This window comes from Palaemon carinicauda, chromosome 36, assembly GCF_036898095.1.
Source record: "Palaemon carinicauda isolate YSFRI2023 chromosome 36, ASM3689809v2, whole genome shotgun sequence".
NCBI classification, from domain to species: Eukaryota; Metazoa; Arthropoda; class Malacostraca; order Decapoda; family Palaemonidae; genus Palaemon; species Palaemon carinicauda.
The window spans coordinates 74,561,056-74,575,612 of NC_090760.1; the positions used below are offsets into that span (position 1 = coordinate 74,561,056).

General features: G+C 44.5%; 1 protein-coding gene across 1 annotated transcript in view; it reads left to right on the plus strand.

The window, feature by feature from the left end:
• Positions 1-14,557, plus strand: part of LOC137628915 (transducin beta-like protein 2) — a 90,034-nt gene that overhangs the window by 72,150 nt on the left and 3,327 nt on the right. The window contains exon 7 of the mRNA XM_068360199.1: positions 3,807-3,916. Within this exon, the coding sequence (XP_068216300.1) occupies positions 3,807-3,916 (110 nt within the window). The remainder of the gene's footprint in view (positions 1-3,806; positions 3,917-14,557) is intronic.

Below are 14,557 nucleotides of genomic sequence, written 5' to 3' on the forward strand. Positions count from 1 at the left end.
TTTTAATGGCTCGTCCAACCCCCTAATAAATACCTAAAGGCTTGTATCGTTAGGAAAAATACAAATTATCTCCGAATTTGTCATGTTCTTCCTCTCTTGCTGCTGCAAGTAGAGGGTTACCTGTCATATCATTGGGCAACTTGGAAGTAACATGGGGCCAGGCCTTGAGTGGTGAGTGTCCCTCAGGAAGGTTGCTAGCTACTTTTCCAGAACTGCTAGCCCCCTTTTATCTTGCAGACCAATGGCGTTCTCGACCCCTACTCTAAAGTCGCTGAAATCCCCATTCTTGTTGGCAGATATGGAAGGGATGTTGGAGAAGAATGTACTCAGAAGTGCCTCCATTTTTCTGTTAATGGAGCGATGAATTGGTTCAAAATGTTTTGAACTAGGAATTAGTCTCCAGGTATTCACTCCCACATTCACCCTGTTGTGAAGTTGGGCCCAATCGCATGGAATACATCTTGTTGTATCTTTATTATTGGTTGATCCTATCCTCTTATGAGAGGTAGTTGTTACAGGACCAAGATCATTTGCTCTCCTTTTTATTCTTTTGTCACAATCTGGAGTCCATGATAAATTTGCAAAAGTCTAATCTCACAATCAAGCAGAAGTTGAAGTATTTGGGCATGTTGATAGATCTGGTAGTCAGCAGGAGTCTTTCTGTTGCATCAACAAGCTCGTATAGTAGTATAAATGTTTGTCCACGACAGTACTTCCAGCTTAATTTTGGTAAAGTCTTCTCAGCCATCTTTCTTCAGAGAAGTTCATTTCCTAGTGGTATCTCCTCCAACCACCAATTTATTGGTGTATGAAAAAGGGATACCCCCCAAAAAAAAATCCATCCTGTTCCAATGGGATAAGAAATATGGGCCAGTGTTACCTGTTGAATAGATGAAGAAAACATCACCAGGGGGTCCCCACCACTGAAAATGTGCCTGTTCTCAAGTGTATTGAAACAGGGGTGGGGTGCACACCTTGGCAACCTGGTCATGTGGTGTTTGTTAGCAGAAGAGCAGCTTCAACATCCTGGAAATGCAAGCTGTATTCCTCACTTCGCGAACAGTACTTTTTTTTAGCAGAAGAGCAGCTTCAACATCCTGGAAATGCAAGCTGTATTCCTCACTTCGCGAGCAGTACAAGAAAATTTGCTCATGAACAACAACTCTACCTTAGTAGCTTACATCAACAAGCAAGGAGCCAAGGCCAAACTGTGGAGCCTTCAGCCATATACATTCTTGACAAGAGTAATGTATAATGGATATGCTTAATCGCAAGGGACCAGCAGTAGGATCGGAGTGTTACCTTTATCCTTGTGGAATGTTTATTGCATTTTGGATGTCACTGGAAATCGACCTGTTTGTCGTATGTCTCAATGGAAAACTCTCGGTGTTCTGTTCGGGATGCCTTCACCTTTTAACCGAAAGCCATCACATAATCCTGATGGCTCCTGGATGGACGCAAAGCTGAGTGGTATCCCAATTTGTTAGCTCTTTTGGTCAAAGTCATGAGAGCACTGCCTCATGAAGTACTCTACTCTGTCAGTTGCACTTTCAGGGGTAACCACCAATCTGTAAAGTCGCTAGCCCATCACAGTTGGACACAACCCAGCGTCTTCTCCAGTCGGAGCATCTCTGAAGCTGATCATGTACTTCCTCGTCTTATCTTTGCCGAGAGAAGTACCTCTCATTCGGGGTTGTCAAAGGCTACCACTCGGCCTCGAGCACATACTTCATCTGAATGGCATAGATTTCTTCTCGTAGGAGTTGTCTATAGTAGTGAGGAGCTACGAGCAGTGTTACCCACCCCAGGATCTGAGGCCCCTGGAATGGGAAGTGACCAGTTTTCTCTAGTCATATGAGCCTTTGAAGAAGTTGACATACACATCTGATTCTCGAGATCGTCTTTTTGCTAGTCTAATCATCAGTAATGCAAGTATGCAATTCACATAGTCTCGTATATAATCCACATGCAGAAGTTTGGAGGGAGGTTTCCTAGTTTTGTGCCCAAGTTCATGACAAAAACACAGAACTCATCTACCCATGTCACCTGGTTTAAGACCTTTTCCATTCCCACGTTAGATGAAATGTTGGGTGGTGATTGAAAGAGATGCTTTTATTTCACACGGGTGCTGTATGGTGCTGTCTGAAGAGGACTTGGCGTCTCATGTCTGAGTGTCAATGACTCTTCCTTAGTATTGGTAGAACCAGGAAGGTGTTGAAGAACAGTGTCTCTTTCTGGCTTCATATGATAATCAAACAAGCATATGCCTCAGCCAATGATAGGGTCGAGGTACCAGCTTGGGTACGAATTTACTAAGTGTGTGATGTTAGCCCCAAGTTGGCTTTATAAAAGAATCTTGAAGTCAATCAGATGATGAAGGCAGGCATTTGCTCCATGCAACCTTCACCGATTTCTTTATTAGTGAGTGTACCCTCAAGCCGTCTGACTCTTACATTTTTAGCCTTAGCTCATGTATTTGTTGTTACCCCAGCTTAGCCACAGGACAAAAAAGAATATCTAGGGTAACATTTGGAATGAAAAGTCTTCTTCTTTAAGGACGAAGCCATGACTTAGTATCAAGACTAAGTACTTTATAAGTGTATAGTACTTCTGAATTATCACAAATCATTTCAGGCTATGCTTAATCCAAAGCATTTCTAAAAAAGAAAAAAAAAAAAACCGTCTTGGACTAATTCGAATGAAACCAAATTAAAAATTCCAAAACATTACCAAGAAAAAATCCAGCTTAGGGTAGGGTATCTAATTCGTATGAAACCAAATTAAAACACACACAATATCAAAATTATGAAAATAATCTTCATCATCATCAATTCCCATGTTGTCTGGAAGCCAGAATTGTAGTGGTTGTCATGGGCAACTGTGTTAACATTATTCAAACAAAGTGACCGAGATAGCGGAGCATACTTACTCCTTTTAACACAACACCAAATGCTATAAATTAGGTTATTACTTGCTAAGCTATAACCTTATTTGGAAAAACGGGATGCTACAAGCCCAACAGGGAAAATAACCCAGTAAGGAAAGGAATTAAGGAAACAGCTAGAAAAGTGCTTGAGTATACCCTCAAGCAATGCCAAAAATTAGGTCATGATAAATTCAGAACATCATTAACTGAACTTAAATTGAGTTAGAAGCCCAGCAATGGTCAGGAGCGTAAAGGTACACATTCTTGATGCAAGAGAAACCTTGTGATCATTGGATATCTAGGGTAGGTGGTCTAGTTTAATTTGCTTATAATAATGATAAAAGTAAATAACCATAAATTTTTCATCTTGGGATTCTTACCTTAAAACATTTAAATACAGTAATTGAAATAAGGCCTTTTTTTTATCACTTGGTTAATTGACAGATGTCCCATCACTTGTCATTTTTGGCCTTTATCACTGTATTGGTTGCAATACTGTACCTTTAAATAATTTTTTGGCCTTACTGTTATTTATCACTGTATTGGTTGCAATACCTTTAAATCATTTTTTTAAATGTTGGCATTTTTGTACTTCATTGCTTGATGAAAAAGGCATGCATTATTATTATATAAATAAAATGTTATAAAGAATAAATTGCAGGAACCTGTTAACTTGACTGGTAAATGGAATATATTTTTGCAATTTATTTATAGCTAAAAATTATAGTGTTTTATTTGTTCATATTTGCTTCCTTCTTAAATTTTCAGGAATGGTAACCATTAAGAACATTACAGTAATTTTTTAAATAAATATGCGATATTCATCTCATTCCAGAAATATTTTAAAAGCAGTTGTAATTTATCATTGTTATCATTTCAGGTGACATTTTATCCATCATGTTTGACCCAAGTAATAAGATGATTTTGACGCTCGGAGACAGACACGTGCGTGTATTCCATAACGTAGCTGGGTATATTGCTACCATTCAGGTAAGTGGTGGTTGCATTTTTCATCAGTAGAAGGAAGGTTTTTGCTTTTGTATAAATTTGTTATTGTGTTCAGAAAATTATATTCTTATCAAGCTCCCCTGATGTCATATTGCTTCTTGTCCAGAAGCTTGGATTAATCAGCCTTTATCCGTAAAATTTAAAATTTTCCCATTTTCTTTCCCTTCAAAAAACATGCACTTAGTAAAGGAAGTAACATTTTACCAGTAAGTCGTAACTGAAACAAAGGAAGTAACATTTTACCAGTAAGTCGTAACTGAAACACAGATATCTTCAGTTTCTCAGTCCTAATGATTGCGATTAGAACTCCCCAGTTTAATTATTACTGCGCATAAAGATGTCTACCCCTGGTTTTGTTAGCAATTACTGCATGGAGTATGTACGGGATTTTTTCCAATCTTCATCCGCATCCCCTTGTGTATTATGCCTGGGGGCAATACGATGATTTAAATAAATTGCAAAAATTGCATTTCCCTTACGATACCCCTGCTGGTAAAGTATGTGAATTGTTGTCAATCGAGTAACATTTCAAACTGCAAAGGAAACTTGGAGTTAGTTCTTGGGAAGATGAGGCTAGTTGATTATAGCAAGGATAAATATATGATAATATCATGTCTCCACCTTTATCCAATTCACTTAATTGGGCATTTTCAATATTTAACTTAGCCGGTGATTATATAAGCTGCAGCTCTGCTGCTCGACAGAAAACTCTACGGAAAAAATCCGCCAGCGATCGCTATGCAGGTAGGGGGTGTACTTCAACAGCGCCATCTGTCGTGCAGGTACTCAGTACTCATTGTAAACAAAGAACTCAATTTTCTCTCTGTCGTGCTACCGGCAAGACCTACTAATTCGCTGTTGCTAACTGGATTTGTTTTCACAACTATTTGGTGAAGTACACTTTTCTAGTTTTGAGCTTTCGCTGTGCAGGCTTTCTCTTCAATAAATCCTTGCATTCTTTTTTTGATATCGGATTATTTGTTGATGACTTTGGATAGTTTTTGAATTCCCCTTTGACCAATTCAAAATGGCTGACCCTTCTCAAGTCCCAAAATTCAGGAAGTGTAATGCTAGGGACTGTTCAAGGCGTCTTCCGAAGGCCTCTATCGATCCTCACACCGTTTGTTCCAATTGTCGGGATAAAACCTGTCAATTGGAAGATCGATGTGAGGAATGCGTTGGGCTTTCGGAATTCGATTTTATCGAATTCCAAAAATATACACGTAGGCTAGAGAGAGATAGAGTCAGGAGAAGTTCATCTCGTTCTGTTGATTTTTCCTCTCCTCATGCCCCACAACCTATTCCTTCCCCTGTAGTGGTTGCTCCTAATCCCCCTTCTGGCACTCAGGAACATTCGATGGCTGATATGATGCGTGCCATCCAAGCTCTGGGTGAGAGAGTTGAGTCCCTGGCTAGTGACCGTAACCAGCTCATGGCGGACGTCAAGGAGCTGAAGTAAGAGTGCAGTGGGAAGTGATAAAGTGAGTGATAGTGTTGTGGATAGTGTTGCGCTTGAGGGTTCGTCTGTTCGTGCCTGTCGTCCTCCTAGTCCGGGACCTCTTGCAAGCTCCCAAGTCCAGGGGAGAAGCAATGTCGTACGACCAATGGGTTCGAGAGGCTTTAATCAGCGAACAGACGTTCCCTCCGTGGTTTCGGGCGTATCTACCCAAGATCGCCCCACCCACACAAAGACGAGAGAGCCCATTTATTCCTCGTCTGCGGAAGAGGTTTCTCGTAAGAAACCATGGACCAAGGTCTCACGACCTCTTAAGCGCAAGTCGGTCCCTTCCGCGCAAGTCCAACGGCCCAGTTGTAGCCACTGGGTCAGTTCGGACTCACTGCAGTCTTCCGATGACTGCTCACCTCCTAAGAGAGGCAAAGCGGTACCGCCTCAGGCAGTTACACCGTCTGTCGCCGCACCTGCTCCTGCAGACCCTAAGTGGTCTTTGCTGCAGACCATGCAGTACCAATTAACGTCTCTGATGCAGGACTTTCGTGCGGAGAAGGTTGCTGCTGCACCAACCTCTTGCCTACAACCAACCACACTCTCGGTTGCGCGTCCTGTGGACGCTGAGGCGACCTTCTTGCGCACTCCAGCTGAGAGAGTCCCGCCACCCATGCGTTCCAGTGTACCCTGCCAGCCGCATGTTGACGTTCAGCGACGCACGGAACCTTCCGTTGACGTTCAGCGACGCACGGAACCTTCCGTTGACGTTCGCGAGGTACAACAACCGTCAGAGTTGTTTTGTTTTGACGCGGTGCGTCAACCTCCGCAACCCAGTGTGGTTGCCTCTGCTCGCCCACATCAGACTAGACAGTCAGGAGTAGACGCTGTGCGTCCCCGCGCTGCTATGGTTGTTGCCAGCTCACAGACTGGGCAACAGTTCCATGACGTTGCGTCCGGTTCAGTCACGCGTGCACCCGTGCGACCGGACTCAGCTAACCAGCCGATACCTACTCCATTGCCGCTTCCTCCTCAATACTCGGATGATGGACTCTCTGATGATGACGATGCGGCACACGTTGATGAACCACATTCGGACCTTGACGAGCCCAAGTCCACGCAACCCTCTTTGGACTTTAGAAAAGTTCTTGCTCTGTTCAAAGAGATGTTTCCGGACCAGTTTGTGTCTGTGGCTCCGCGCTCTCCTCCGTCAGAGTTTGCTTTAGGTACGCAGTCATCCTCGCCTGCCTTTACTAGACTCGTCCTCGCACGCTCGTCCAAGAGAGCTTTACGAGTTATAGGAGAGTGGATGCAGTCCAAAAAGAGTCTAGGGAAGACAGCCTTTACGTTTCCCCCTGCTAAACTCTCTTCCAGATCGAGCGTCTGGTATGCCACGGGAGAAGTTCTCGGCTTGGGAGTTCCTGCCTCTGCCCAGGGCGACTTCTCAAGTCTTGTAGACTCTCCCCGCAGGCTAGCCATGAGACGCTCTAAGATATGCTGGTCACCTTCGGACCTAGACCATCTGTTGAAAGGGATATTTAGAGCCTTTGAGGTCTTCAACTTTTTAGACTGGTGTCTGGGAGCTTTAAGCAGGAAGATCTCTCCGTCAGAGAAGGAAACTTCCTTGCTCCTCATGTCCTGCATGGACAAGGCCATTCGTGACGGGTCTAGTGAGCTTGCTGCATCGTTCGTATCCGGAGTCCTCAAGAAGCGTGAGAACCTTTGCTCTTTCCTGTCAGCTGGAGTGACACCTTGTCAAAGATCCGAACTTCTGTTTGCTCCTCTATCTAAGTGCCTTTTTCCAGAGGACTTGATTAAGGAGATTGCTGCTTCTTTGATACAGAAGGACACCCATGACCTGGTTGCGTCCTCTGCCCGCAAAGCCACCCCTTTGCCTACCTTGTCAGCTAGACCAAGGATGGACACTCCAGCGTCCCGATTTATTCCGCCCTTTCGTGGCAGAGCCTCCAGCAGAGGAGGTGCTCGTGCCGAAGGGAGACGTGGGAAGAAGAAAGGAACCAAGTCCTTTAAAGGCAGAGTCTGACTGCCAGCTTCTTCAGACAGCAGTGGGAGCCAGACTCAAGAACTTCTGGCAGACCTGGGAGAAGAGAGGCGCAGATGCACAATCTGTGAAGTTGCTCAGAGAGGGGTACAAGATCCCGTTTGTACGAAAACCCCCTCTAGCAACGTCTCCCATCGATCTCTCTCCCAGGTACAGAGAGGAAGACAAGAGACGAGCATTGAAACAGGTGTCTCTCTTACTAGAAAAGGGAGCGGTAGTCAAAGTCCTGGACCATCAAACCACGGGCTTCTACAACCGTCTCTTCTTAGTGGCAAAGAAGACAGGAGGGTGGAGGCCGGTGCTAGACGTCAGTGCGCTGAATGTCTTTGTCATAAAGCAGACGTTCGCCATGGAGACCACAAAGTCCGTTCTAGCAGCGGTCAGAAGGGAAGACTGGATGGTCTCTTTAGACCTAAGGGACGCATACTTTCACGTCCCCATCCACCCAGACTCCCAAACTTTTCTGAGATTCGTTTACGAAAAGGTTGTCTACCAGTTTCAAGCCCTGTGCTTTGGCCTAAGCACAGCTCCTCTTGTGTTTACGAGGCTGATGAGGAATGTAGCCAAATTCCTTCATTTAGCGGACATCAGAGCCTCCCTCTATTTGGACAACTGGCTTCTAAGAGCTTCTTCCAGTCGTCGCTGTCTGAAGGATCTAAAGTGGACTCTAGATCTGACCAAGGGATTGGGTCTCCTGGTCAATATGGAAAAGTCTCAAGTGGTCCCATCCCAAACTATTGTGTATTTAGGGATGGAGATTCACAGTCTAGCTTTTCGGGCTTTTCCGTCGGCCCCCAGAACAAGTCAAGCCCAGTTATGCATCCAGAACATGCTGAAGAAGGAACGATGTTCAGTCAGGCAGTGGATGAGTCTGATAGGGACACTATCATCCCTGGAACAGTTCATATCGTTAGGAAGACTACACCTCCGTCCTCTTCAATATCACCTAGCTGTTTACTGGAAAAAGGACAAGACGCTAGAAGCAGTCTCGATCCCCATTTCCGAGAAGATGAAGTCTTCCCTGACTTGGTGGAAGGACAGTATCAGCCTCAGAGAGGGTCTGCCCCTGGCTGTTCAGACTCCCAACAACGTTCTCTTCTCGGACGCATCGGACACGGGCTGGGGCGCGACATTAGACGGTCGGGAATGCTCGGGAACTTGGAACTCGAGTCAAAGAACAATGCATATCAACTGCAAGGAGCTACTGGCAGTTCATCTGGCCTTGAAAAGCTTCAAGTCTCTCCTTCAAGGCAAAGTGGTGGAGGTGAACTCGGACAACACCACAGCTTTGGCGTACATCTCCAAGCAAGGAGGGACACACTCTATGACGTTGTACGAGATCGCAAGGGACCTCCTCACCTGGTCAAAAGATCTAAACATTTCACTAGTAACGAGGTTCATCCAAGGCAACTTGAATGTCATGGCAGATTGCCTCAGTCGGAAGGGACAAATCATTCCAACAGAATGGACCCTACACAAGGATGTGTGCAAGAGATTTTGGGCCACATGGGGCCAGCCTACCATAGATCTCTTCGCAACCTCGATGACCAAGAGGCTCCCAATATATTGCTCACCAATCCCGGACCCAGCAGCAGTTCATATAGATGCCTTTCTCCTAGATTGGTCACATCTAGACCTATATGCATTCCCCCCGTTCACTGCAGAAGTTCGCCTCTCACGAAGGGACAAGGTTGACGTTAGTTCCTCCCCTCTGGCCCGCGAGAGAATGGTTCACCGAGGTACTTCGATGGCTAGTGGACGTTCCCAGAACTCTTCCTCTAAGGGTGGACCTTCTACGTCAGCCACACGTAAAGAAGGTACACCAAGGCCTCCACACTCTTCGTCTGACTGCCTTCAGACTATCGAAAGACTCTTGAGAGCTAGAGGCTTTTCGAAGGAGGCAGCCAGGGTGATTGCTAGAGCAAGGAGGACATCCACCCTTAGAGTCTACCAATCGAAGTGGGAAGTCTTCCGAAACTGGTGCAAGTCAGTATCTGTATCCTCGACCAGTACCTCTGTAACTCGAATAGCTGACTTCCTTTTATACCTGAGGAAAGAACGATCTCTTTCAGCTCCCACTATCAAGGGTTACAGAAGCATGTTGGCATCAGTCTTCCGTCACAGAGGCTTAGATCTTTCCAACAACAAAGATCTACAGGACCTCCTTAAGTCTTTTGAGACCACGAAGGAGCGTCGTTTGGCTACACCTGGTTGGAATTTAGATGTGGTACTAAGATTCCTCATGTCAGAAAGGTTCGAGCCGCTACAATCAGCCTCCTTTAAAGATCTCACTTTAAAGACTCTTTTCCTGTTTTGCTTAGCCACAGCTAAAAGAGTCAGTGAGATTCACGCCTTCAGCAGGAACATCGGATTTTCATCTGAAACGGCTACATGTTCTCTACAACTTGGTTTTCTAGCCAAAAACGAGCTACCTTCTCGTCCTTGGCCGAAATCGTTCGATATTCCAAGCCTATCGAATATGGTTGGAAATGAACTAGAAAGAGTCTTATGCCCTGTGAGAGCTCTTAAGTTCTATTTAAGACGAACTAAACCTTTACGAGGACAGTCAGAAGCTTTATGGTGTTCAGTTAAGAAACCATCTTTGCCTATGTCAAAGAATGCTTTATCCTATTTTATCAGACTGTTAATACGAGAAGCTCATTCCCATCTGAGTGAGGAAGACCAAGCTTTGCTGAAGGTAAGGACACATGAAGTTAGAGCTGTCGCAACTTCAGTGGCCTTTAAACAAAATAGATCTCTGCAAAGTATAATGGACGCAACCTATTGGAGAAGCAAGTCAGTGTTCGCGTCTTTTTATCTTAAAGATGTCCAGTCTCTTTACGAGAACTGCTACACCCTGGGACCATTCGTAGCAGCGAGTGCAGTAGTGGGTGAGGGCTCAACCACTACAATCCCCTAATTCCATAACCTTTTTAATCTTTCTCTTGAAATGTTTTTATTGTTGTTTTTGGGTTGTCCGGAAGGCTAAGAAGCCTTTCGCATCCTGGTTGATTTGGCGGGTGGTCAAATTCTTTTCTTGAGAAGCGCCTAGATTAGAGGTTTTGATGAGGTCCTGTGGTATGGGTTGCAACCCTTCATACTTCAGATCCTAGGGGTCGCTCAGCATCCTAAGAGGATCGCGAGGCTCCGTAAGGAAGACGTACTTAAAAAGGCAGAGTAATTGTTCAAGTCGACTTCCTTACCAGGTACTTATTTATTTTATTTTTGTTATTTTGATAACTTCTAAAATGAAATAAAAAATCCTTAGCTCATAATAATGTAAACATTTATTGCTGGTCTCTACCCACCCCCCTGGGTGTGAATCAGCTTATATAATCACCGGCTAAGTTAAATATTGAAAAATGTTATTTTGATAATAAAATAAATTTTTGAATATACTTACCCGGTGATTATATATTAAAGGACCCTCCCTTCCTCCCCAATAGAGACGCAGTGGACCGAGGAGAAAATTGAGTTCTTTGTTTACAATGAGTACTGAGTACCTGCACGACAGATGGCGCTGTTGAAGTACACCCCCTACTTGCATAGCGATCGCTGGCGGATTTTTTCCGTAGAGTTTTCTGTCGAGCAGCAGAGCTGCAGCTTATATAATCACCGGGTAAGTATATTCAAAAATTTATTTTATTATCAAAATAACATATTTAACGAAAGTGGTGAGCTTCATAATCTCTTGACATTGCTAACTTCCTTTATTAAAAGTTCAAGTCCAGTAAATCCTCGAAAGCCGTAATTCTCGTCCTCCTACTCGGCCCGTTACCAAACCTATCCTAAACCTCCCCAAGGTGAGTTTTAGTGTTGATGGAAGTTTTTAAGTAAGGTTTCTGAAAATTTGCTGGGCAGTGCAGATTCAAAACCCTCTTGCAGAGCCTTGAATTCTTCAATTACCTTAGACCCTCCTGTTGCTAATCTCTTGCAGATCGCAATTCTAGTCGCTATATAAGTCGACTAGATTGTGAAGCACAAGACCAATTGGGTAGTTTGATCTTGATATCCTTGCACTCGCTGAAGTAAGCACTCCCCATCTATTTTACTATTCGATGGGATGAACAAACTTTCGAACTTTCAACCAAGTCTATTGTTTTCATCAGGTTTCAGCTATGTACGCTGTTCACATGCAAGCTCGGACGATAGCGCATCAGGGTAAATGTACGCGCTAGTATAGCTACTGCCAAAATGAGCTCTTTTTCACTTGAGTCAAGCAGTAAAATCTCCGATACAATTTATTGTGATACAAGGAGATGAAGAGAAAGAAAACAAAGGCAAATCTTGAAAGAAAGGAATTATCTCCTTTTCAAAGCTTAGCTACATCCAAGATTCTTTACTTCATGGTGGATAGAATCTCTCACATAAAGGGTTAGCAATTACAGTTTAGTCCTTAAGCCTTTTACTGTATAACAAGAACGTGCTGACTTGTATAAGACTCATGAGTTGTATGATATTGTCATATATTCAAATTTTATTTCCAGTCTTGACTCCATAATTGCACTTCATAAAAAAAAATTCTTTAAATTCAGGTTTTGCAAGTTGACTAGAGATGCTGTTTGTGGGAAATGTCAGTCTGCCTGATTCTGTATGGGAGCAAAGGAGATGACTCCTGCAACCCTCTATTTGTTTATCATTGAGATGAATAGGCTGATAGGGCCTGGTTCACGGTCAAATTAGGTAACCCTTCCCCGACGTGGATAGAAGTGCGGAATATACTTTGCAAATGATAATTAATGGGTTGGTATATGTTCCACCAACCTCCACCTTGTCTAGGGAGGATGAAGAATATATTTTTCTGGATTGTAAAGAATGGAGCTCAGAAGAGAAGCTTACCATCATCAAGTCCCAACTAGCGAGTAATGCTCCATCCCCACGAGAGGGGAAAGAAAAAAAATGGAATAGAGCCAGTCATTCTACTTTTCATTCCAGACTTACATCTACATGTTATAGAGAAGATGCCTCCTGTCCCCTGAGAGATCTGGGCTGGCTACAGAATTACTTGAGCAGCCACCACTGGACAGAGCACAAATGTGCTGAGGGTCTTGTATTCTCGTGTAGGTAGAAGGCCGTGAAGGTTGCTTGGCATTTCAAAACCTGGCAAACTGTGAGATTCGTAAAGACTAGATTAGGACCTATATCCCTAACTTCATAAGGCCTGGTCGTAGCTGGTACCTCGACCCTCTCGGCAGTTGAAGCATATGCTTTACAGATCATCTCACGAAGCCAAAGGGATATATTGTTGCTGGACACCTTTCTTGGTTTTGCCAGTGCTAAGCAAGGGTTGTTAAGACTCGGGCCCGAGATGTTGGGTTCTCTTCAAATAGGTCATCAGATCCCTCACGGGATACAGAAGCATCACCACTGTGCTTCATGTAGAGATGGAGAAAGTCCCGAACATAGTCGTGCACCAAGTTCTGGGTGTTGGCCACAAACTCTGAAGCAAACATATGACAAACGCTTGTAACAATCTGCTGGATCATAAGCTCACTGATGATGACAAGTGTTGTGTCTAGAACGAGGAGGTGAAAAGCAATGATCTTGTTCTACAAGAGAAAGTTGTAGCGATTGAATGAGGGATATCACCTATGATCACAAGAGGATCTAGCAGGAACAGACTGTTCTGACAGCTGTTGCTCGCTGGGATAAAACCTGTTCACAGTACTGGAAAGAGCAAGTCTTTAGATGCATCTCTAAAAGATCTAGAAATTCCATGATGAACTGGAAAAGCAGCTACTGAAGGGCGCCTGGAAGATGTCACTCCCTCCGAAGGAAGACAGGAGACTAAGCATCTTTGCTGTGGACATCGGAGGGATCTGTAGATGTTCCACGATGATTGGAGAAGCAGCCACTGACCTGTGATACCCTTGGGAATGGCGCCTGAGAAAAAGCTAGACCTCCAGTGCCTCCGAAGAAGAAAAAAAGACAGGAGCTCCACAGCTTCCTTCTCGAACAGGAGAGATCTGTATGAAGGTCTAGAAGATACACGATGATCTGTTGCTGCTTCAACTGAAGAGTGTTTCCAAGGAAAGAGTGGCTGGAGAAAACAAGAATATCTGTGAAGCATGTCTACAATCTGTCTTCAAGGACACATGGTAAAGCTAGAGAAACAACTTTGCAAGCATGCTCCGAAGAGCAACACTCTGAAGGACAACTTCGAAGGTAGCAAGGGCCAAGTACTCGCTCACTGGACCTCACTTAAGAAGCAGGAACTGAAGGGTACTTCCCTCAGGAAGGACTTCTCCTTTGAAAGCAGACTGAAGACATTGGAAGCAGCTGCAGCAGGAACTGTAGGGCATCCCTTGATAAGGATGCCGACACCTCGTCTGAAGGAAGGTCTAGAAATTCCAAGATGAACTGGAAAAGCAGCAACTGAAGGGTATTTGGAAGAAGGCATTCCATCCGAAGGAAGAACGGAGACCACGCAGCTTTGCTGTGGCCATCGGAGGCCTCTGTATGAAGTTCTAGATGTTCAACGATGATTGGAGAAGCAGCCACTGACCAGTGATGCCCTTGAGAAGGCACCTGAAAGAAAAGCTCTCCCTCCGGAGCCTCCAAAGAAAGACAGGCGTTCTGCAGCTTCCTCCGGGAACAGGAGGGGTCTGTAGGAAGGTCTACAAGAAGTCATAAATGTAGGGCACTTCCAAGGGAAGATTGCCTGGAGAAAACAAGATCATCCCTGAAGCATGTCTACAAACTGCCTTCGGGGTCAGGTGATCAATGTTGAAAAACAACATTGTGAGCGTGTTCCAAAGAGCAGCACTCCGAAGGCGGAAAGTCCTTGCGCCAAGAGAGTCAAGCACTCGCTCACTGGACCTCCCAGCTAGAAAAGCAAGAGCTGAAGAGTCCCTCCCTCAGGAAGGAGCCCGGGAAGAGCTTCTCTCCAAAGGCAGACTGAAGACACTGGAGGCCGCTGCAGCAGTAATCGAAGGGCGTCTGAAAGATGACTCCATGCAGCCTTCCTGTGGAAGCCTTGTCTATTAGAAGATCTAGAAATTCTACGATGAACTGGAAAAGCAGTCTCTCCTTCCAAAGGAAGACTGGAGACTAAGTAGCTTTGCTGTGGACACTGGAGGCATATGTAGGAAGATCTAGATGGTCCATTCTGATTGGA